Source organism: Amblyomma americanum, chromosome 6 (genome assembly GCF_052857255.1).
Source record: "Amblyomma americanum isolate KBUSLIRL-KWMA chromosome 6, ASM5285725v1, whole genome shotgun sequence".
In the NCBI taxonomy this organism is placed as follows: domain Eukaryota; kingdom Metazoa; phylum Arthropoda; class Arachnida; order Ixodida; family Ixodidae; genus Amblyomma; species Amblyomma americanum.
In genome coordinates, this window is record NC_135502.1 from 93423696 (window position 1) to 93446583 (window position 22888).

The 22888-nt window shown below is 47.1% G+C and overlaps 1 protein-coding gene across 3 annotated transcripts in view; it reads right to left on the reverse strand.

Moving 5' to 3' along the window:
- LOC144093857 (uncharacterized) overlaps window positions 1-18735 on the reverse strand; it is a 59019-nt gene extending 40284 nt beyond the window's left edge. The window contains exon 1 of one of the 3 annotated variants that reach the window (XM_077627589.1): window positions 18163-18735. In XM_077627589.1, the coding sequence (XP_077483715.1) occupies window positions 18163-18442 (280 nt within the window). In that variant the 5' untranslated portion in view covers window positions 18443-18735. The remainder of the gene's footprint in view (window positions 1-18162) is intronic. The other 2 variants (XM_077627587.1, XM_077627588.1) reach the window with 2 other exon arrangements.
- Window positions 18736-22888: the final 4153 nt, after the last annotated feature.

Sequence of the window (22888 nt, forward strand, 5' to 3'; positions counted from 1 at the left end):
CCATCCAAGCGGCACATGAGCGGCTGCCCCGCAGCTGTGCAAACCACAAAAGTGTGTGGCGCATCAGTATCGAATCAGCCGAGTTGCCAGCCCGCAAACACCCGACTGCTATTTGCTATCGCGCCGCACCCAACTGCAATCCCGATGAGCCGACCTGCCCGCCATGGACGGACCGAGTACTCTTTCAGACTCCCTGTCCGCTATTTCTTTTATTATTTCTACGTGGAATTTGGGTCCCAACGAGACCATTATACAGGGTGAATTTTTTTTTTTCAAGTTTACATAGTCTTATTTTAAAGACTGTAAACTGTAACAGTTACCAATATTCCCCAGTATACCATTTACGTTGAATCTTTAATATATCCGTCCTTGGCTATTGGCTAAAGTGAGATCACACCCCTGCGACCGCCACGGTATCTTCCAGTCAAGCAGTGGGCGGTAGTAATGGAATCAAACCCAACAGATGCAATAGTTACATTGCATACCCGCCCTGGGTGCACTTCGATGTGGGTGTGTTCCCACTCCACAAGCTGTATTTGCGAAATAACCTTTCTAGGAATGGATGGAACTCTTCCCGAAGTGTGGACACACCTGCCGTTGCCTTACCCCTGCGTTCGATGTATTTTTCTTTTTTATTATTGTTCGACCGTTCTTTTTCCAAGAAGCACGATATCGCGACATGCATGACGTCGTCGGCGGCTGATGGAGCTGCACCCACATCTGTTAACCGTCGAGAGCTTCAGCGATGATGCAACCGTTGTAGTGCGTTCACAAGAGGTGCCTCTGTAGTTGAGAATCGTTTGGAAACGTTCGCGCGGAGCTCTTCAGAGTCATCGCATTTAATAAACCTTTCCAGACGCTAATAGCCATTTCCGTTGGAACCAAAAAAATTTTCGGCATAAACAGTGTACGCCGGCCACAGGAAGGGCAATCAGTCAAATTTGTTCCGACAGACAACAACTGTTATTTTTGCTCGGGTATTTGCAGTCGAGGCCAAAAGTCTCCGCACCACGTGTTTCTCAAACGAAGCCGATAGCTCCGCTATTAGCCGGCGGCTGGAGACCACACCCGTGGAGGTCAAAGTCAAAATTTTGCTTTTTCATCTCCATTAGTGTGGCGTCCAGCCGCCAGCTAATTGTAGAGCTATCGGCTATGTGTGAGGAACTCGTGGTCCAGAGACTTATGTCCCCGACTGTACAATCGAGGGAAAAAGTTCTCGGGACGCCCGGACAGCGATCCAAGCGCAGGGCTGTCACGTTGCCGACAATCACCTGATTTCACTATCTCGTATTATATCACCTGTGTCGATTTCTAACTCCACAAGTGCGGTACGGAACAACTGGCTAATAACAGAGTTATCGGCTTCGGTTGGCGCTGACGTGTTCTGCGGATTTCTGTTGCCTGTATAAGCGAAAATACGCACAAAGCTGATGGTGCAAAAGGGTAACAGCATTGCGCTTTTTCATCATAATGTCAGAGCAACTGGCCCGTTGGTGCTGTAGAAAATCTCACAGTGGTTAAAAAAATTTAATGGCGATTAAACAAGTGACTATGCGGAAAATGATCACTAGATGACATGCCATAATGATTGAGTCTCTTCCACCCCTGCCCTGCACGGACCTGGAAAAGTCCCTCGCGAACACAACATGCATTTCCGGGAAAATCTCTTTGTTGTGGGAAAGTTAGCGCGAGGCGCAAGGCATGGATTATGTGCAATGAGTGGTCACGTGATCGCGTTCCCATGAGGTAGCAACCGGCGAGGGATGCCCTCTTGCCTGGACGAAAAAAAAAAGTTGGAGGGGGCAGTTGAGCTCCGCCTTAAGGGTATGGGGCGATGGCTTTAGTGGTTTAATGCCCGTATGTGCAGAATTCGTCTTTCTGTACTTAACATTTATAGATCCATGGGAGTCCTCATACCACTCCTGGCGCAGTGGTGCAGCAGTCAAGCGATGCGCAACTAACCTGCGATGGCAGGCGCTACCACCGGCGGGGCTATTGCCACCCAGGTTGCTCTCGCCGAGCAACCTCAAGCGACCTATCATTAATTTAACTGCCACCTGCCGCGGTGGTCAGTTCGCTCACAATCCGGTGGGCGGTTTGTGATGATGGCACAAGGTCGTGTGACCTAAGTGGCCTACCAACATCCTAGGTTGCTTCTCTGGAGATTTTTTGCTCACGGTCAACGACGCCGACGACACCGACAACGCCGGATTTTCCGTGACACGAGCTCCTTAACGCTAGCGCGTTAAAATAATCCGCTCTTCTTCCTTTAGTTTCACAGACTGTTGGTTTCCTTCGTATACTGCTGCGGAGTAGGAAAACGACGAAGCGCGGGCGGAGCGTTCGCGCTAGACCAGCAACGCTTAAGTCACCTCATCAGCAACTGTCATCGCTTCCCAAACTTCGGCTTGCCGCCGGATAACATTTCACGTGAGGTGCGAGCTATCCCCATCAGCTCGGTCCCGGAGCTTCGGAGCCTGTTGTCCGCTGAGGTGTCCAGTCGAGAGCTGGTGGTTCGCATGCACCACCTACCAGCGTCGCCCCAGCTCGACTTGACCAGATCAAACGATACCCTCACCCCGTTCCCGGCCCCGATCACAAGAAGACGCTGACTGACCAGAAGCTTACCGACCCGAAAACCACAGTAATCAAGACTGCACCCCACCCCTGCCGTTCAGTGCGTTCATGGGTCACGGCGTTCTTTTGGCGATCCCAGCTGCTGTGCAGGTTTCGTGGACCAGGCTTGATCCGCTTATCTCTTTCATCATAACAAGGTGAAGTTTGGGTCACTGACCAAGTCACAAACAAACGAAAATGACGTTTCGGGTCCCGTAAGAGAGCCTTGTTCACAATAAGGCTGCCAAGAAAGAAGGCGGGATTATATAGTATTCAGGACTGTTCCTAATCTTTTCATCGTAGCGGCAAGGTCTTCACTTTCTCTTCTCTCAACCATACACACTAAACACGAATGACACGAGATGGGAGGTTTATCGGTGTTCGTCCGCTTTAAAACACCGCATCGCCAGACGAGAACACCGGTAAAACGGTGCACATGATATCATAAACACCGAAGCAACACCAGCTAGAACCGACGGTGTGCTAACGAGGTCCGCAATCGTTCATCAGCCGTCTCTAACGGAGTGGTTGTCGCCATTCGGAACCTTGCGAACGGTGTAGAAAAAAACACCGGACGGCAACTGAGACGGAGCGAGGTCGAATTCCTGCTGCTGTTCAAAAGAACGCGCCAGTGGAACTGTGTACTTTTATCTGTTTCGCTTAGTTCCGGAACGAAGCAGCAAGCTTTGGTTTCGGTCGAGATGCAATCGACAGCAGGCGGCGCAAAGGATCAAAAGACGGCGAGACTCGTGGCTAGTGAGTGCGGACGCTGTGACCGACGCGGCGTAGGCGCTAGGCCTAGTAGCGCCAGCGGGGCCGTCTCGGATTGCGTCGCGGATTTGAGCGCGGCGGGTTGTCTGGAGCCTCTCTTGGAACGGATATCCTGTGCGGCGACTGTGCGTTTGCCGCTGCTGCTTTTCGATGTGCGACGGAGAAAGGAAATATGGATGCTTAACCGAGTTCACCGTAGTGGATATCGTAAACGACGGCTGAGCTTGCCCCTCGCTCTGGTTTGCGAATGGCGGTATGGCGCCGTTGTGAGCGAATTGAGACAAGCGCTGGCTTTGCCGCTCCCATGGCCAGTGGGAGGGAAATTTATACCTCGGCACTGCTGCCCGGAAGGATATTTTTGAATCCCTGCCGTCTCACATCCGTCTCGCCGTAATGCTAATTGATTTTGCGTCTTAAATATCGTTGTACGATAAAGACGTGAGCAGGCTTGTGCGGAGCGCTGAAGCACTGTGCTGCGGAATGGAGCAAAACATTAGCGCAGTTTTCTTAACGACGCGCCGCCAGTGTATGGGTTGTTTTATATGACTATGCGCCAGCGCTTGAGCACCAGAATTGTCAGTCAATCCCAAAGCCTGCGTTATAAGTTCGCCTTCATTCCGCAAAGCACCGCACGAGCGGTCTATAGTACAAGTCTGCTTGCGTCTGCGCTTGCAAGCGGCTGTATGTTTTCGGCATTGTTATTTTAGTGCCCTCGGAAGCATTTGTGTCATTTTAGTTTGGATATGTGAAACATTTTTGGCCACTCTTAATTTCATGCATGTTCGCAGAACGAGGTATGCGGCATCGCTATTAACATAAAAAAAAATCAGGTCGCTTTTTCTAAAATGTTATGGTTCCCCACAAAAAACATAATTTTGCTTATCGTGCGCGTCACAGCAAATGAATGTGCTCAAAGCTTCAGAAGCGCATACTTGTATTCTGCCGTCATAGATTCGGCTGCCACATTTAGAATTCCAATCTGATTATTTGTTGCTTTCAGTCAATGGCGCAATCTCTTTGTCACTGGAACACGAGTGAAAGCGAGAAAGCAACGGCTGTCAGTTCTTGCCTTATGTTCTGCGGTTCGTTGCGGCATAACTTGGATGTGTGCAGCATAAACGTGTTGTCACTATTTGTGAAAATATAACATCTGCTTTAATTTCAAAGCATCACATACTTCATTGTCTTGCTCACCTATCATTATTGGAGTCAGTAATTCGAACGACATGTATTTTATTCGTAATGATTTGTTTGGCATCAAACCTGACTGGACATTGTTCTATACAGGTTCTAATCTATGAACTCCAAGGCTGCATCAGTTTAATCTACAAGCAGTACCAAACAGTTCAGAGTTAAGTCGCAAAGAAAGATGCCCCCTGCAACACTTGTAGGCATTTTTGTGCAAATTATTGGTGGACATAGGCAGGAACTGAAATTTTTGTAAGAAAATAGCAGCTCAGTATTTATCTGAGCATCTGATGACTACCTTTTAGGCACAGAATTTACTCAAATGTAGTCATTGATGTCACGAGCCTTAGCAAAGCTTGGGTTTTGTGATTTTTTTAGAATGGGGCTGGCACAAAGCCCTGGTGTTTCATTATATTGCAAAAAGGCGGGATGCAAACAGTGGCAGTAAGGAGCTGCTGACCCCCAAGGGATTTTCTTTAAAATTCATGCATAGTTACTTGTGCAATTAAAAAAAAGACAGTAGGAATAAGGAGCCAGTGTAACTGCTGCAACTATGCTCAGTTCTGAAAATAGAGTACTTTCATGACTAAACCAGATACAGCGTACTGACACGCTGCTATTTTGGGATTTGCATTGCTACTGTCTCATTTCCACGCGTGTTCACTACCACTCTTTTCAAATAACCAATAATCCAATGCTGAGACGGTTTTGATTTCTTTAGACTTGCACGAAACTATGGAGAGGCGATCACCATTATTTGCTTTTGCGACTCTGGTTTTTTTCATTTTATTGACAAATGGTAATGAGGTCTGGATACGGTGCAGCTATTTTTTATTTTCAGTTGGAAAAGAGTGTTTTGTGTTGTATTCTTCGATGGCATCCAATCATTGTGGAGTGCTACTTCACAAGCTTTGTATAATGGCGATATACACTTCGGACAACACCATACCAGTTTTGCATTTTTAGGTCTTCATTATACACACGCAAATATGATTCATGGGGAGTACTGATTGTTGCATCCCGGGCTGTTATAGGTGCTCAAAATGTGATTCCCCATAGAACATTTGCTTCTTCGATGCTCAGCAAAAATTCCTGTAGTCGCCATATGTGTCAAATGTCACGGATAAAGCAAGAGTGGTAACTTTCATGTGCAGCTGTACCTTTCGAATACGCACTTTGTATCACGCTCCCTTATGAGCTGTGGCTCACCATTGTTTCTTCAGCCTCTAGTTAGATTACAGTTAGGCTGTTGCTGCACTGGTTGCAATTAAATGAGATTGAGCAGCTCAGTTGTCTTATAGCTAGAATATGATTTTCAAATCTTTGGCAGGGAGGCCATTGCAGCGTTTTGTTTAACTTTAGCATAGTTGTGGTGGCCCACTAAATGTGATCATGGCTCTAATGAACAAATCATATGTACAGTTGCACCTCTGTAATATGGACACTTTGGTTTCCGAGCAAAATTCTCGGAAAGTGATTCATCCATACTAACGAATCTTGAATGAAAAAGTTTTGATACAAAACTTGTCACCAAGGTCTCCTGCACATAGTGGTGGGCAATGAAGTTGAAGCTAGACAGTGTTGATAGCTCCAAGTACATTAGCCTGGTTACCATTATCTTTAAAAATCGGTCAGTGACATGTTTGAACCTGACATTTCATTGACTTTATTCTTGAAAACATTGGGTTGAGCATGGTTTTTCTGTGTAAAATTTCTCACTTTGAGGAGGGGAGACCACCCCCTCATGAATTCATCCCTAGGATAGTGTAGTCATAATGTGCATTATACTGAAATGCGACAGTATTTTATTGCACTTCTACAAGTGTTAGAAACGTCAGTGATATTTCATTTTTAATTTTGCAGGACCAAGCACTTACAGCATGCCTCCTCACCTATCAGGGCGCAGTTTTCCTGTTCATGGGCCGTCACCCTGTAGTGAAACCTCATCGCTTCTGTGGGGATTCTGCTGTTTGCAGCCTTCTGGGTGTTCCGTTTGGAAAATATAAAGAAGGCACTCTGTCTGCTGACCTTTCTTGAGAGTGCTTTTAGATATTTGGCTTAAAATAAACCACGCTTCGATGGTATTGAGCTCATCAGTTTTTAAAAACCACTTCGTCTTTCCTTCACAGCTGCCTCTTCTATCTGCCTGTACATGTTTTACATGTCTAGTTTTTTGGTACTGTTTGGAATACTGGTTGTGGAACACAAACTGTGTTACTATAACTTATCAATGTTAACATGATACAGTTAGCCAGAGCGAAGAAAAAGGAAAACAATATCAGCATGAATCTGTGCGAAAACTGATGTATAGCCTTTGTGAAAAAGTACAGAGCCAAAGGGTTTGGCTTCTAAGCCGTGTAATAAGGCCTCTGAGCATCCATGGATGTCCAACATTCACGGTGGTCAGGGCAAGATTTTCTGTACCTTCAAGAGACCTGGAATGCTAGCAATGCATAACAAGGCTCAGAAGTGAATTCCTTGGGCTCTGAACTTCGACAAATGCTGTACTCGCATTATGTGGCAACATGGAAAGACATGACAAACAGGAACAGCAACATTTTCTTGACCCTAAGAATCATCACCTTACTGGTTTCTTGTCCCTGCATGGGCTAATCATGGTTTTTATCTTTTTTGCATCTAGCTTGGACAGCTTCCTGGGAGCACTGTCAGCATTTTGTAATTTTTTTTACGTTTTTTATAGACTTTCCGTTCTGCCACATGACACATTTCTTAGCATTTATTCATATCCTTTAATTAGAAAAAAATAATGGTGATAATGGATTTGGTGAACAATTAAGTTTCCAAGCAAATATGTGCTTAAACACAGGTCTTCAGAAATTCAATTACTTATTTAATCACAAAGTTACTAGGCCTTAGTCTGACCTGTTGCCATGGGAACTTTTCTGGGATTTTTCTTGACTTCGTCCTAAAGTGAAGGTGATGAATGCCTTTCTCCGATCAATCAGAATGCATGTGTCCTTAGCGCTTTGACCTTAGCCCATGTGTTTTTGCCTTGCTTGTTGTGCGCACAGTCATGTAATACCAGGTTGACTAATTCCTTGTAATTCAGCATTAGTCATTACTTGTTAGCTAGATTGAAAAGCATGTGTGCATGTGTTTCTGTATTCTAATTTTTTCCATATAATTTATGAGTGCTGAATTTTATTGCCGACAGGCTCCTTCAAATGGATGCCTAACATATCTTTCGGGGCACATAAACTTTCTCTAGAGCATAGGCCTCCATATATTGAGTGTAAAGTTTTGTTTTGTGTTCTTTTTATGTGACTGTGTTAAATTCAATGTATTGTATACGTTTTCTAAGGTTATGTTCATCTTATGTGTTTCTCAAGAACAAACACAAACATTAGAGGTTGGATACCTGTGATATTTTACTGTAGATTTAGTGGGCTGCTTTAGGATGTCTGTTTAGTATTTCTTTTACTGTAGTTCGCAATCTGCATCTTGAAGTTAGCCACTTGGAATTAGTCACTGGGAATTGTCTGGTGCATAACATTTTTTTAGCTAATCTTATCTGACAGCACCAGTTAGCCTGAAGTGTAGCGAAGAAGTTTTCAACTCTGCATTGTTTTTCAAGATTTGCTATTGTATCGTTTTCATTACTTTTAGGTGCTGATTTCAAGTTAGTCCCTATCTCTAATACCTGTCCAAGAATTGTGGTTTCAAATGTTGTTTATTGTCCTCCATTTAAAAAAAATAAAATTGTAATCAACAGGTCTTTGTGACCTTTACTTTACGCAGGTTCTTCAATTTCTTTTCAACTGAATAAGCTTGACATGTTAAGCAGCCTTTTAATGCTGCTGGTGTTAATATTTCAGATATGTGTGTAGGTTAGTAACTGACATTTGTGATAATCCAGTGCTATTTGTAGCGGTGGTCTGTGTAATTCAGTAATTTCGAACATCCAATGGAATGAATGTAAGTCGCATGCACAAGTTAAATTGCGAACAGTGTTTTGAGGATGTGCTAGTAACAATGTTCTGTAAAGTGCTTAAAACTGCAGTCTCGGGAAAAAAAAATGTCTAACAAACTTACACAACTACCTTGCACTATGAAGGTAAAATCCAAGAACTATATTTTTATTCGAAAATAAAACCACGGAGCACAAGCTATGTGCAATGTTTTTGTGTAATCCTTAGTGCAAATCCTGCTTTTATCGAATTTGAGGACTTATAGACTGGATGAAAATAGTGCTCGAAAAATATTTTCAATGGGCGAGTGGAGCACGGAATTCAAAATTTTCTTTAAAAAGGTCCATTATGACCTGCAAAAATAAGTAACTTTTAAAGGCAGAGAGATGGCAAACATTTATCCAATGTGCAGCTGCCCGCAAGTGGCTTGTGCACCACTCAGGTTCTTTAACTTCAGGGATTCGGTTTTTATACCACAGTGAAGAGATGGTATACTTTTACGAGAAGAAAAATGTGTTGCAGGAATTTGGCACGTAGATCCGTTACCACGGTCTTGTTTTCAGTTTCATTGCCTGTCGTCTCCCCAACTCTGCTTTTCTTGCCTATTGCGAACCACCCCGTCAAGATACTTTCGGCTAGCGCCGGAGCCATGGTTTGTGTACTTTTCACAGAAGTGCCGTATACACAGCGGAGTCAGATTAAAGGCGTTTCCTTGCCGCCGCCGCTGGTCTCGTTTTGTTTCCGCTAGTACGGCAGTACGCTGCGACGTGACTGCGACGTCGTGTGTACGCATGGCGCCACAATCGTGCAACGCAGGCTTCAAAGAGGAGGTGAAGACAGCGGTCGGATGCACTTTGTATCCAGCGTTCTTGCCCTGTTCCTTACAGTACTACTTCGTAACGGCATGGACGGAACGGGACTGGTTGTTATATCTCAAAATTGAAGTTCGATTGGGCTTTGTTCATGAATACAAAGCGCATTCGAACCTGATTATTGTGATTAACTAACTAGCACCGTTCCGCCTATATAGTTAGCAGTTCTAGTAGCCCTGTAAGAAAGAGCAGAAATGCAATATAGAAAAACGGACCGCTGTCATCACCTCCTCCTAGATGCCGGCGTTGCAAAATCGGCGCCTGCATAAACACGACACCGCAGCCTCCGCTCAGCGTATCGCCGCGGTTGAAACCTCCCATTGCAAAATACCCGCCGCGGTGGCTCAGTGGTTAGGGCGCTCGACTACTGATCCGGAGTTCCCGGGTTCGAACCCGACCGCGGCGGCTGCGTTTTTATGGAGGAAAAACGCTAAGGCCCGTGTGCTGTGCGATGTCAGTGCACGTTAAAGATCCCCAGGTGGTCGAAATTATTCCGGAGCCCTCCACTACGGCACCTTCTTCTTCCTTTCCTCTTTCACTCCCTCCCTTATCCCTTCCCTTACGGCGCGGTTCAGGTGTCCAACGATATATGAGACAGATAGTGCGCCATTTCCTTTCCCCAAAAAACCAATTAAAAAAAAGCCGGAAGTGCATCGTATTTTTTGGTGTAGAAATCTACACCAAATATACTCCCATTGTCAACCGCAAGTGCTTCGTATTTTTTGGTGTAAAAATTTACACCCAATCTGCTCCCTTCGCCAACCGTAAGTCCTCCGTATTTTTTGGTGCTGAAATCTACCCCAAGTCTAACGGTGCATATCGAACCTCGATTTGGGAGGACGCTAGAGGACAAGCCAAAAACACCCATCTGGGTTGATTTGTGTTTAGTGTGTACAGCCACACCCACCGCCATGTCGTGCACCTCACCGACTGTGAAATGTTTCCTAGTTCGCGATCTGGACGATCGCTCTCGGTGGCCCCGGCTAGTGTTGCGGACTAGGAAGACGACGAAGCGGGCATTGACGCAGGCGGAGCACTTGCGCTAAACTGTGAACTCGAATTAATCCTATAAGGAAGCAAATGGTTGTCAAGCGCACTCCTTATGGCAGGTCCTGGGGTAGATTTCCTTCCTTAAAAAAAGGAATACTTAAAAACAGATTCCTTCTTAAAAACCTTCGAAGTTCGTGTAGTTGCCTAGATTTTAACCAAGGTTTCAACCTCCTCTAACAGATAACTTCAAGACTCCCGGTGCCGCGTTTGAAAGTCTCTTTCTCTTGCTAACTCAATCACGTTACCGTGCATATAGCTGAGGATATGCCTCCGTTGCAAACAGTAAGCATTCTGTATATTTAGTAATCAAAATCTACCTCGGTGCTTGGGCAGAATACCCTGCCCCCATTAGGCAGTGCGCTAGACTACCATTTACTCCTTTGTCGGGTAATTCGTTTTCACAGTGTAGGAGCCATTAAATCATCTCATCAGCATCTGTCATCGCGTCTAATTATTCGCCTTGCCGCCACGTAACAATATGTATGTCGTAACCAGCCCCAAACTTTCCTACTCTTGTCTGCTCAATAACTTAACGACAGGCTCGGTTGTGGACATCTTGATGCCATAGGCAGCATAAGAGGTTTCTCGCACAACTTCCGCCATCAACATTCGATCACGTTCCCCGTGGCACTTGCGATATTTCAATATTTTCCACGTCCGCCGCATCGTTCGAGGGTGGCGCTGGTGAACACGCTCAAGGCTAGGCTACACGCAATACAAACGCACTCGAAATTTGATAGGGCGCCGTGCGCGCGATGCGGACGTCGTGGGTTAGGATACCACTGGCAGCACATATAGTTGTCTTTTCTTCTAGTTTCTAATCAATTATCCGTCAGAACAGAAATTATTACACCATAAATTCCACTGATCAACGCACACGCGCAAAAAAATTCTGGCCTAAACTGCGGTGAGGCGAAAGCCCTTAGCGCGGTGTGTTGCTTGTGTCACTGATGTGTGGTTAATATGCTGATTAAGTACACAATTGTTTGATAATCTTAAATGGAGACACTGGAGGGCGTTTGGGAGGCATTCGTCTGATTCGACGCCTTTCCGCAAACACTCTCCAGTGCCCCTCACAAGGAAAACCTCACATGCGCTGGAAGGAAGTAGCGTTGGGCCATTGGGGCCCAACTCTTGGTTGGGCCATTGGGGTACAACACCAAGTCATTATGGTGGCATAAGCTGGGACTGCGGGACCCTTCACTATACCTAGGGGTTCCTCTTCACCAAATTCGCAACAGTGGCGCCTACTGGGAATCACAGATAGTCTCCATGAGGCGAGAAACCCAGGCATGGATGGATAGGGAACTGTCAATGTCGGCTCGGGCTCAGGTCTGCACCATTTTTTTTTATTTGCAAAACTTGCCTATGTGTTGCAGGTTCTCCACTGTGCGAGGAAGAAAGTGCAGGTGATGCACAGAATATTTGCTACATTCGTATGGCGTTCCCAATGGAAACCAATGGGTAGCAATAACCTATTTCTTTCTCTAGAGTCTGGTGGAATCGGCCTTGTTCACTTATTCGTGCATCAGCTTGTTTCGCCTCTTTTTTTTCGTTTTCAAATCGTCAAAGCACCCTTTTTTAGTAGCTGGCCTTATTAGGCGTCCCAGTGCTCATTTGCCTTTCCTTTTCGCACCGACGGGACACACTCGTGAGGGGCCTTTATGGGGATTCCTTAAGGAAGTTGCTGACGCCTTCAATTTCCTCACTGTGCGCTTTTCTTTAGACTATCTGTATAGCCTCTCCCGAAGGCAGATGACTCAAGCACTTACAGAGTATTTGTTCCCTGTACCGATGTATCGGCAACCTTTTCTGGAGTTCCTTGACGCCAGTGTTTTAAAACGTGTTAGGCGAATGCACATTTCTTCTGCCGCAAAAACATTCTTTTTTAAATTTCACACATCCAGGCTGTCTGTAAAGGCATTGGTTCATGCTAAGGAGATGCTTGCGCCATGGACGGTGAATTGCCGCCTGTGCAATACACCAGATACAATTGACCATTGTTTTATTCTGTGCATTGATGCTATATTCTTCTGGGACATTTTACAACGAACAATTATGAAGGACATTGAGATTACACCCTACAGTATCAGTTTTTTGTCTGTGGAGAAAAACTGTGCTATGCCACATGATCTATTTATGTTGCTGGGACTATTTAGTCTCTGGAAGAGCCGCATGATGGACCGCCACGCCGAATCTCCACGGTCGACGAAATCTTTGTTTCGTGAACAATGCGCTTTGGTGGGGGGAGTATATGCTGCCCTGCAAGAGCCGCCTAGCTGGCTCCCCTATCTGGATGCATGTGTATCCCTCCCAGACTTTTGATGTTTAGAAGGAGGGCCCTTGCAGGGGTAAGGTGGCCTGGTGTTTTGTGGCGTAAGCGTGCTTAGACTTTTCTTTTTCGGCACTATTTCCATGCAATAAAGAAAAAAAAAGGCAGGAAGTAGCGTAGTCGTTAACACGCTCGGCTGCGGACCGGAAGGATGGTGGTTCGAATCCCATCGCGCGCAAGGATTTGTTTTTCTTATCGACTTGCTGAAAAGTCTAACGGACGGAGCAACCGACGGACGGACAGGGTAGCCAGCATGAACCATTAAAGGCATTCGCCTTAAAAAAAAAACATTCCCCCTATTCTTCCGTTGGCTTCAGTAACTTGGTTTCCTGCGTATACACGCGTACGGGACCTTTGGCAAAGGGCGAGTTCTCTTCAGCTCTATACTTCTATCCGCCATCAGCCGCAAACTCGGAGGTAGCTATTTCCCGTAAAACTGATATGTATACCGCTATTACGGGAGTTGGGACGTTAGGGAGAATACAAGGCGGAAAACCAAACGCAGCTGGCATCCACTTTTGTACGGGATTTACAAAGGCGAAAGTAACTACTCTCAACAGCGCGCTTAACCGCTAACCCAACATTGCAGTATCTAGCTGCCTACAGGACCTGTTTGGCTGACTGCAGCGAGAACTTTAGCAGACTAGTTGGCGTTGGCTCAACTCTCTAATGAAGCATTACAATTAAACGAACTAAAAACAATGGGATAGAGACCTTGGCCATAGGATACTCCATAACGTCATCCATTAAAGATTTTTTTTCTTCTTTTAGCAGTCAGGTGCTGCGGTGGCAGCAAGGATACTCGGCGCAATGCGATGTTTTATCAACTAGCTCACAAAATTTACGACCAGGCTTCCTCGACACCCCCGCCATATCCGATGAACTGGCCACAAATAGCTGCTTTCCGCCCTCACCTCAAAAGCAGAATGACAACAAAACGAAGAGGATCGGTTTTCAGGTATGCATCGAATCACCGCATTTGGCACCGAGTGCCTCGGTATTATCTCGATCTGGCGCGAGCAGGCGGAACCAGGGCCCGCTTAACTTACGACGTACTGCAATCGGCGATCAGTATAGCAGCTCTGCGAATCCGCGAAGGAGCAATATGTCTAGGGAGTCTAGGGACCGTAACGTCGCCGTCAAATCAGAACTAAAGATCTGAATCCAAATCGCCCCTTGAAACACGCTGTTCAGTTTCACAGAGCAAAAGAACTTGCTCCGGATCGCCGTTTGAAATATAGGCCATTAGCGAAACGGGATCCTCCCATCCACGATTCGCTCTATGCAACGAAATACAGCAGCGGAGTCCGGCTTGAAACGCCATACCGACGGGAAATCGTGACGAAAGGTAACAGCCCCGCCGCGAACTGGCTGATAGCTTCGCGGTATCGGGTCTGAAGGTTAGCGCACACACACCGCCATTGTTATCCAGCAGCGACAGGCACAACGACTTCATTACCTGTGCTGCGGTGAAATGGCTTTCCGCTTGTCGTACTCCACCACTGTCTGTGCATTGCTGTACCCTGCAGAGTTCCAGTACAGAGCTCCTGCAAGTGCCGAACATTTGTCTTGGAATATACTGCAGCTATAGCCAGACGAGTACGACCTCCGCTCTGAAGGATACGCCGATGACCGCTGCACCTTTCGCAAGTCGAGACAGTGCAGACCTATCGGAGATAGGACAGGCGTTTGTGCAAGACAGAATAACGCAGATGCTTACGTAGCATCGATCAGAGGTCACCTTACAACACCGGCGTATCGCTTCCAGGGCAAAGAGCTGAAAGCCACGAACCCGCTTCGCTCCGGGATTGTGCCGCTCTGCACGACATCCGTACTCGGACGCTGCGCGGCTGTCGTCAGCACACAGCACATGAACTTTCCAACTTTTAAACTTTCGTTGCGTATGATCAAGACAAACTTCTTTTTCGTTAAAGCCATAGCGCGGCGCGACAGCAAACGAATGTGCTCGTGACTCAGCACACGCCACCATACAAACGAACGCACAATTGCATCTGCAGCAGTGCTGGTCGGCAGTGCAAGAGCGCGCTTGGCGAACTGTCGGACCGGGTTATAACGGTCGCTGCTAAAGTGCCTTCTCGAGTACCGCATAGGCAGTGCATAGAGTGCCTCCGGCGGTAGTCTAGTTAGTCACTGCCTTTAACAAAAGCCGCTTCTAATACCGCTCTATTGTCATACGGAATACGACAGTGGGAAAGGGAAGGAATAGTACCGGAGAACGAAGTAGCAACACCCTCAATCTGATTAAGTTCTTGAAGTCCGGCCCCGGACTGAATTATTTAACTTGAATTACTTTGACGACATATTGAGGGAATATTTTACAGCCTTGAATTTGAGAACGTGCGATGCTAACGCTGGCCAATAGCTGTGGTGCCAGCCAGTTTCCTTACTTGTTCTTCAGGGGGGGGGGGGGGGGGTGCGAAACATTGTTTGTTTTCTCTTTTCTTTCTTTTTATTTTTATAATCCCCTACACACAATCCTGCTTGCTGCGGATTGAGGCGCAATTTTGAGAAGGAACGTGAGCTTTTTTTCTCTTCTCGTATATGGTGTGGCGCAAGACGTGCATATGAGAGACGCCCCCATTGTTTGCACGGCACGTATTTGTGCCCCTGAAGTCGCAACTGACGCGCTGGGCAGTAGGTCGTTCGGCGTATAATAGCGAAGCTATCAATGGCCTCCGCGACGTTTAGTGTCGTTATAGGTAGAAATAACCCGGCTAGCGACATTCCAATAACGTTCCATCCGGACCTTATTGCATACAGATATAATCGCGTGTTTATAGTCCCCATTCGGTGCAGTGGAGTCGCGGTGTGCATGCACAGCTGCTCTTTTCACCTTTTATAGAATAGAAGCCCCGATAGAGCATGCAACCGGCCTCGCCACCCGGGACTAATACCGGCTAGAAAGGAAATAACAAAATTATATGCACAAAAAAAAGGGTTCTAAGATGGCTCCTCAAACAAAAGCCGACCAACCGCATAGACGGCATTACTTAATTTTTTTTGTTCGCCTGCAGCGGTTTATCCGTACCGGAGTCTCTTGACCACGGACTGATTGAACAAGAAACCCTGTTTGAACGAAACACCCCGCTTGTTTCAGAAGGTCGTTGTGCATGCAGTGAAACTCGAAGAAGAGCATACGGGGAAACTGTTCCCACTCTTCTCTTAGGGGAAGCCCGTCGCGAGAATAACAACAAAAAAAGGCACCCTTCCCTCACGCCATCACGGAACTTCGCTCCACTTCGCGATTGCCTCTGGCGCGCGTCCCGCCGCTGGCTCCGACATGCGCGATCCAGCGTAACAGCGGCTTTCAATTTTTCTTTTTTTCTGACTGTTTCATTCCCCACTCGTTTTCTGCACCTGGCTCGACGCATACCCGACCGTGCTGCAAGCAAGGCATAATAAACGCACCGGAGGTCAGCTGCATTCCTGTCTGTGCACGCGGCGCCCATCGCATAACTCTGGCCTCGCTTTCTGTCACTTTTTGCTTGCTTCAGTATTTTTTTTCTTCCTTTCTCAGTTTTGAGCTTCCATGGGCGCGGCTAAAAATTCATGAAAGAATAAAAAAAAACTAAAAAAAAAGAACATATAGGGAGATTCATTACGAACCGTCGCCGCACCGCTATAGGCGCATATGCAATCCGCCTGCACTTCATATACTCTGCTCCCCAGCTTTGCGCCTGTGCACTTGGCATACCGGACGAGGTAAGACGAGAAGGCAGTCCGGCAGATGTCAGCCACCGTGCGAGGAAAAAAGAACGGATATACCCCCCCCCCCCCCCTCTCCTCAGCCTCAAAGCCGGGCTGCGGAATGGTTATTAATATTTCAAATCTGCAAAGGAATGGAGTGAAACGACGACCAAAATTAAATTTCTTAAATTAATTAATCAGTAAATTCGGACAATTTCTCTCCTCTGGTGTGAACAGCGCGGAAAAGACTACGTTTTCGTCCGTGCAGGTTGTTTCGTGCGGGTTCGCATAAAAAAGTACGCGCCATCAACTATCTCAAGCCGCTACCCTATATTTCTCGCCCAGGGATATTTTTGTTCCGTGTTTAGTAATCAGAAACAGCAAGCGATGCGTGGGCGGAAACCTGAACCGAATTGAATCGTATTTCTGTACACCGGTTAAATTCTCATTCAATTTCGTTTCAACCGCTTGCCCCAGCTCACTGCCTAGTGTTTAAATGGAGCGCCAATTTTAGCAATGAACTTGATGCCGGTTTTTCCTTGCCTCCATCAGCACGCTCCACTATCAATCTGGCCGAACATTACAGGAGAGGAGTGATCTTCAAAAGTTAACCACTTGCTCCTCTTGTAATCAGCGCTTAACGACAGCCTGTCAGAGCAACTATACGAGATAGCTCAATCCAATCTTCGCCTTCGAAGGCGTTCGCACACGGGCTGGCTTTCCGGCGCGCACTAGAGTGGTCGCTTCTTCGTAGTGCAAGCGGAACCTACTTGACGCGTTGAATGTGCCTGCATGCAGGTTGCAGCACCTGCACGAAGACGTCTCATCTAAAGTACCTGCTCAGTTCGGTTCTCGGAAAGCCATGAACAAATGTCATGGCAGTCAAGGAGGGGCGGGTTGCGTGAGCACTACGCGACGTGTCACAACGCTTACTGTCGCCTAGACTGCTATCATTCACATTATCAGCGCTGTGTTGCGCGGTTACTGGTTCGCGGAATGGGATCAACAGGAGTCGGGACAAGTAAAGAGCAGCGGATAGATTGCTCTCATCGATATTATATCAGCGTGGCACTAGCGGTTACTTCTGCACGGTGCGAAATTACGACAGCAATGGCATGCATTGATGCGTATAATAATATGCTTTAGGCGAGAACCTGCGAAATGTCATTATAACCAATATACAGTAAGTGACTGTGCCAGTGCTGATCATGAAAGCAACAATCCAGAACTGACACGACGTGAAACTTGTACCGCGCACACTTTCAATTCATTTCTTTCAGAATATAGCGCTTTGAGGCAAGTTGGGTGGGTGTTGGCAACGCAATGAGCGATTGCGTCGGCAATACCTCTTTGCAGCGCTTCGTCCCGTCAACTTTGCAAATAACACGTATCGTTTGACAAGGGTCGTGTGCTGGCTTCTCGACCGTGCATATTCACGCCTTCACAAGTACCCCTCGATCAGCTGCAGCTTCATGATTGAGGCGACACCAAGCGCGCGGTTCACTCCACACACATAGTTTGCATACAGTACATGAGAAAAGTAGTGAAAATGAGAAAGGGGAGAGGTGGAGAGGGGAGCTGAAGCATGGTGGTGCGGTGTTATTAGGCGGGTGGTTGGGGGGGGCGGGGGCTGGGGAGGCGGAGGGAGGCGGAACCCCTGGCACAGGGTTTCTGCCAGCGTCACGCGTTGTCTCACCTGTAAAGTAGGACTCCTTGGCGTGGCAGCGATGCCTGAGCATGCTGCCTGTGCCCTTTTTGCTCGAGTAGGAGACGAAGTTCTTGCAGTGCACGCATCGCGCGAAGTCGCGCAGCTCGCCGTCGAGCACCACCAACTCGAAGTCCTTCCACGAGGCGCTCTTGGCGTTGAACTTGGTCATGAAGTGGAACCGGTGCGGCTGGCGCCGGTGCAGCTCATACAGAATGTCCTTCGTGAAGGTGCCGTGAAATGGCGCCGCCGCTTCCTCGCCGGAGGACATGTCGCCGCGCCTCCTCCGCCGCGTTGCTCCGCCGGGGAAGGAAGCCGGCGGCCGCCGCCGCGCCGATGCGCGTGAGTCAACATTCTCCACTCACGGCCCATGACGCATGCACGCACTCTCGACGCAGCACGCACACGCGATCGATTCCGCACGCGGCTCACGCCGCCCGGCCGTGCAGCAGCAACCTTCTCTCCCGTCGCCCTCGCCACCCGCCCGCGCCCCGCCTCGCCGCCGGCTGCAGCAGCAGCAGCATCCCTCTCGCGCGCGACGACGCCATGTCCCGCCACAGGGCTGAGAGAGCTGAGAGAGAGGGTCCACTCCAGCCTCAATCCGTGAACGTGGTGACGCTCCCTAACAAGCGATGGCGCGGCGATCGCTGGCGCGCTTCGTAATGCTCGGCGATGGTGGGATAGAAAGCGGCTAGCGCGCGGTGTTAGCTTTCCGCGAACTAAACGATATGATGCGCGGCACGTGCAGGGCGTGTGTTGGACCTTGTCTAGACGATAGAAACTGAAAGAGGAGATACGTGAGTGCCTGTAGCTCTTCAGGCCGTCCTTGTTCACTGCCCAGAGTACAACACTTCAAGTGCGAGAGTTCGAGTTTTGTAACAAGACCCCTGAAAGAATATCCGTCTTTGACATCACAGCCGCTGGCCGTTGCGGCATGGAAATTTTGAAATTAGTTCCTTGCTTCGGTCGCTTGTACTTGCGTTGACAATGTCCACAGTAGAGCTCGAGTTGTGTAGTGAAGTTAGTTTTGCTGCTGACAACATCAATAAACGCAATACCCCCCCCCCCCCCCCCCCGTGACTGTCACGCTCCCCGTTAGTTTATCATTTGGAAGTTTTCTGCTTTTCCGCCTGCATCAACCGATGCATTTCAAATGCATTGCTGATGTTCTTAGATTTGCATAGAATGCGTTTCAACGACTTATAAATGTATTACTACACAATTAACTGTAGGCTTTCATGGGCCTCCGATACTACATTTACGTAGCGGCATAGTTCAGCGTTAATATCCAAAAATTGTTTCGATTACACAGCTTAGCCCTTTAATGACAAAATTAGGAAGGAACTACAGAAAACAAATCATTACGCAGAAAAAACCTTCATCACCACATTATGCTACCTAATTCAAATGACAATATCAAAACTTTGATAGCACGGCTAAAATTTCGTAAATCGGTATTTCACCAACTAGCAACAATTAGCATTCGTAGCCCGAGTTGAATAAAAGACCAACTCGACGGCTCATAGACAGTAAAGAATATTTTATCCAGCGAATGCCTTCCTATTTTTCTCCACAACATTCGCCAGAAAGCAAGATACCAGGAATAGTTTGACGCTGATTAAAATTTGCATATTCGAGGCCCCCCTCTTCTTCACATAGCTTGATCACAGTGATGCCAGACATTTCGACCGGAAAGCTCTGGCTCCTGAGAACGTGTTGACTTCGAACTTAGCGTGCAAGTGGCATTTGTTCTCGTGAGTACACTGCGTGCAAACGGATGTCACGAATTCACGAGACTGGGATTCCAGGGTTAGAACTGCTGAGTAACTGGTGCCTCTGATATCCCTAATACAACCATTTTTCTTGTGCCTTCGCCGTTGCACGCATTTTATTCATACCATGGTCGAAGAAGGACTTGCTGAAAAGTGCCGCAGCACTGGCACCCAAAAGCGTCATGAAATACTTAGAAAAACGCCAGCACCATAGCAGACAGAGCAGTAAAACAGCGTGCACACCCCACAGGACAGGCACTGTGAATGCATCGGAGTTTTACCATTGATTTTGCATACACCTCGTTGTTGTGCGCTCGTCATCACGGCTCGCCCATATGACGCAACGTTACTACAACGATCCAGAGCATTCAAGTCGCATGCGTTTTCAGCGCCACCTACCGCGTATCTGGAGGAACGCGGCTGCGGAGGCAGACGCCCTGGTCTGGATGCACTAAATGGGTGATCTAATCGAGCATCCTCTTCCTCCTCTGACTTTTCTTTTGTTTCTCATTTCTTTTACCCTTTTTCCTGACCGCTCGGTTGGCAGAGTTGAGAGAGGAGGACACGCAAGTGAGCGAAGGAGAAGGCACAGCAGCGGGACGGTGCGAAGCGTGCCGGCTCGGCAGCGGCGGCTGCGGTGAGCGGGTTGGGCTCGCCTGGTTACAGCCGCGCGCGCTCGCGCTGGCGCGAGCGGTGGTGAGAAAGGGGCGAGACGCTGCTCTGCTAGCTGTGCCGCGCGCCGGATGTCCCCGCTGCACCGGCGACAAGGCCCCGCGGGGGTCAAAGCACTTGACTGGCCAGCTCAGCGACCCGGGGTAGCGGGGGGTGGATGATGCTATGAGCGGGCGCGTGCTGCCGATGCAATGCGAGGACGGTCGCGGCAGAGGCAAGAGAAGCAAACGTCGCCCGTCTGCATAAGCTTAGAGGAGGCACGCGTGCGAGGTAATGGAGGGGATGAAAGGTCCCCTCTGTTCGGCCTGGACCCGAGGAGGCGGTGGTTATAGGTGCGGACCCTTTTTCGGGTTCGTGATAGCGACGACCGGCTCCTCGGTGGGACGTTTAATGCTCTCGCGCGCCCAACCAGGGCGCATTCTTTCCACTACAACTTGGAAACAAGCAAGGAAAAAAAAAATAAAAATAATGAGGAGGAGGAGGAAGCGGTCAAACCGAATTGCCGGGAGTTCAGAGCGGTCCTGTTGAGAGACAGCAGCAGAAAAACTGAACGGGTTCTTTCAATTCCACTTCTTTTTTTTCGATAAAAGTGTAGCAGAAAGGCTGCGTTCCGGTTTGTGCAGAAGGCGAATGTCGGAAGTGAAGTCGTGCAGCTCCTTCCAAGCTTGCGCGATGGCAATGACTGTTGTGATCACGGTGTAAAAATAACACTCACCGTGGTTGTGATGCTCTTGTAGATGATCTATGGTGCTGTTGAAGTGCATTTGTTCTTTTTCTCGCGTGCATAATTAGCACGCGCAATCTTTTTGTTACAAACAAATAAATCCATCCGTATGTTCCTACAATTTACATCTTTAGATATGTCCGTGCTCTCATTAGCAGTAAGGTATGCTTCATTTCATTCTTTTCTTGCATAGAAACAATTACTTGAATGCTTATGTGCAAATCTATGTTGCTTGGTACCGTTGCTGGTTATTTTGCTTCTGCTGCTGCTGGCAAAAATGCAATTGATTGATTGATTGATTGATTGATTGATTGATTGATTGATTGATTGATTTGGTGCGCACAGGAGCGCAAAGCAATAGTGCGCCCATGAGCGTTCCTTCGGGCTGCTGTACCGCTACTAACAGCAGTGCTGTCTAATCGGTGCAATAATAATAATAATAATAATAATAATAATAATAATAATAATAATAATAATAATAATAATAATAATAATAATAATAATAATATCTTTAGCTGCAGTTGTCATCGCTAGTGTTTGGGAATTAACCTTGCTGAAAAAATATAATGATATTTTCTTCGCATCGTAACACTCGTTCACATCTGTCAGTGATTACTTTAGGTTAGTATGCTATTCCTGCACCTATACCAATTGTACATTTCTTGGCATCGTTCTTAACTCGAATTTAAAGTGTGCCGAAAATGTCTGGCATATCAAATTAAAATGCTCTTACAGAATAAGAGCACCTCTTTTCTCAGAGCACGCACTTTTTTGTCACAGTCGCCATTGAGTTTGCTTTATTACGCATTAATTAACTGTAACTTAACTTACAGTATTGCGTAATGGAGAAGCATGTTGCACACCCATTTATCACAGCTGTTGCGTACCGAAAATCAAGTCGCATTATAACCTTTATCGCATCCTCCCAAATGTCCGTCTAGTTAGCTATCGCCTCATGATTCTTGTTTACAAACTCGGCAGTAACCTAATCCCACCCGTCGCTTTCAAATGAGATGCTCTTATCAATCAAAACTCCGAAAAGTTAATCTGGCATAATTTTTTACTTCCAGCTGCGCGCAAAACCGCAATATTTTTTTTTTCGGCTTTGTTGATGTGGAACAGTTCAACAGCAATCATGAAAGATTCTTCATCTCTGCACATATTCAAAGACAGTCTAGCAAGTGCATTATTGAAGCTCGAACGATGTCCTCTGACTACAACTGAAAATATTACACTTACTGTGTTTATTTGACGAAAAAAGAAAGAAGTGGTAAAGAACAATGCATTAGACGTGTCGGCCGCGGGACCCGCGGCCGACACGTCTAATATATTGCTTTTTCACCACGTTTGACTTTTTTTTTTCCCCCTTACATATGCTTACTGCATCATTCATAAGCTTTGGTATTGTCTAACTTCTCTCGAACATCGATCACTTTTGATATTTATAACTTCAATTTTGGTACGAATATCATTTGCAGCACTAGTAAGCTACTCATACCATTATAACTGCGGTTGTTGTGCTTTACTTCATTTAATTTTTTCCCGTTCG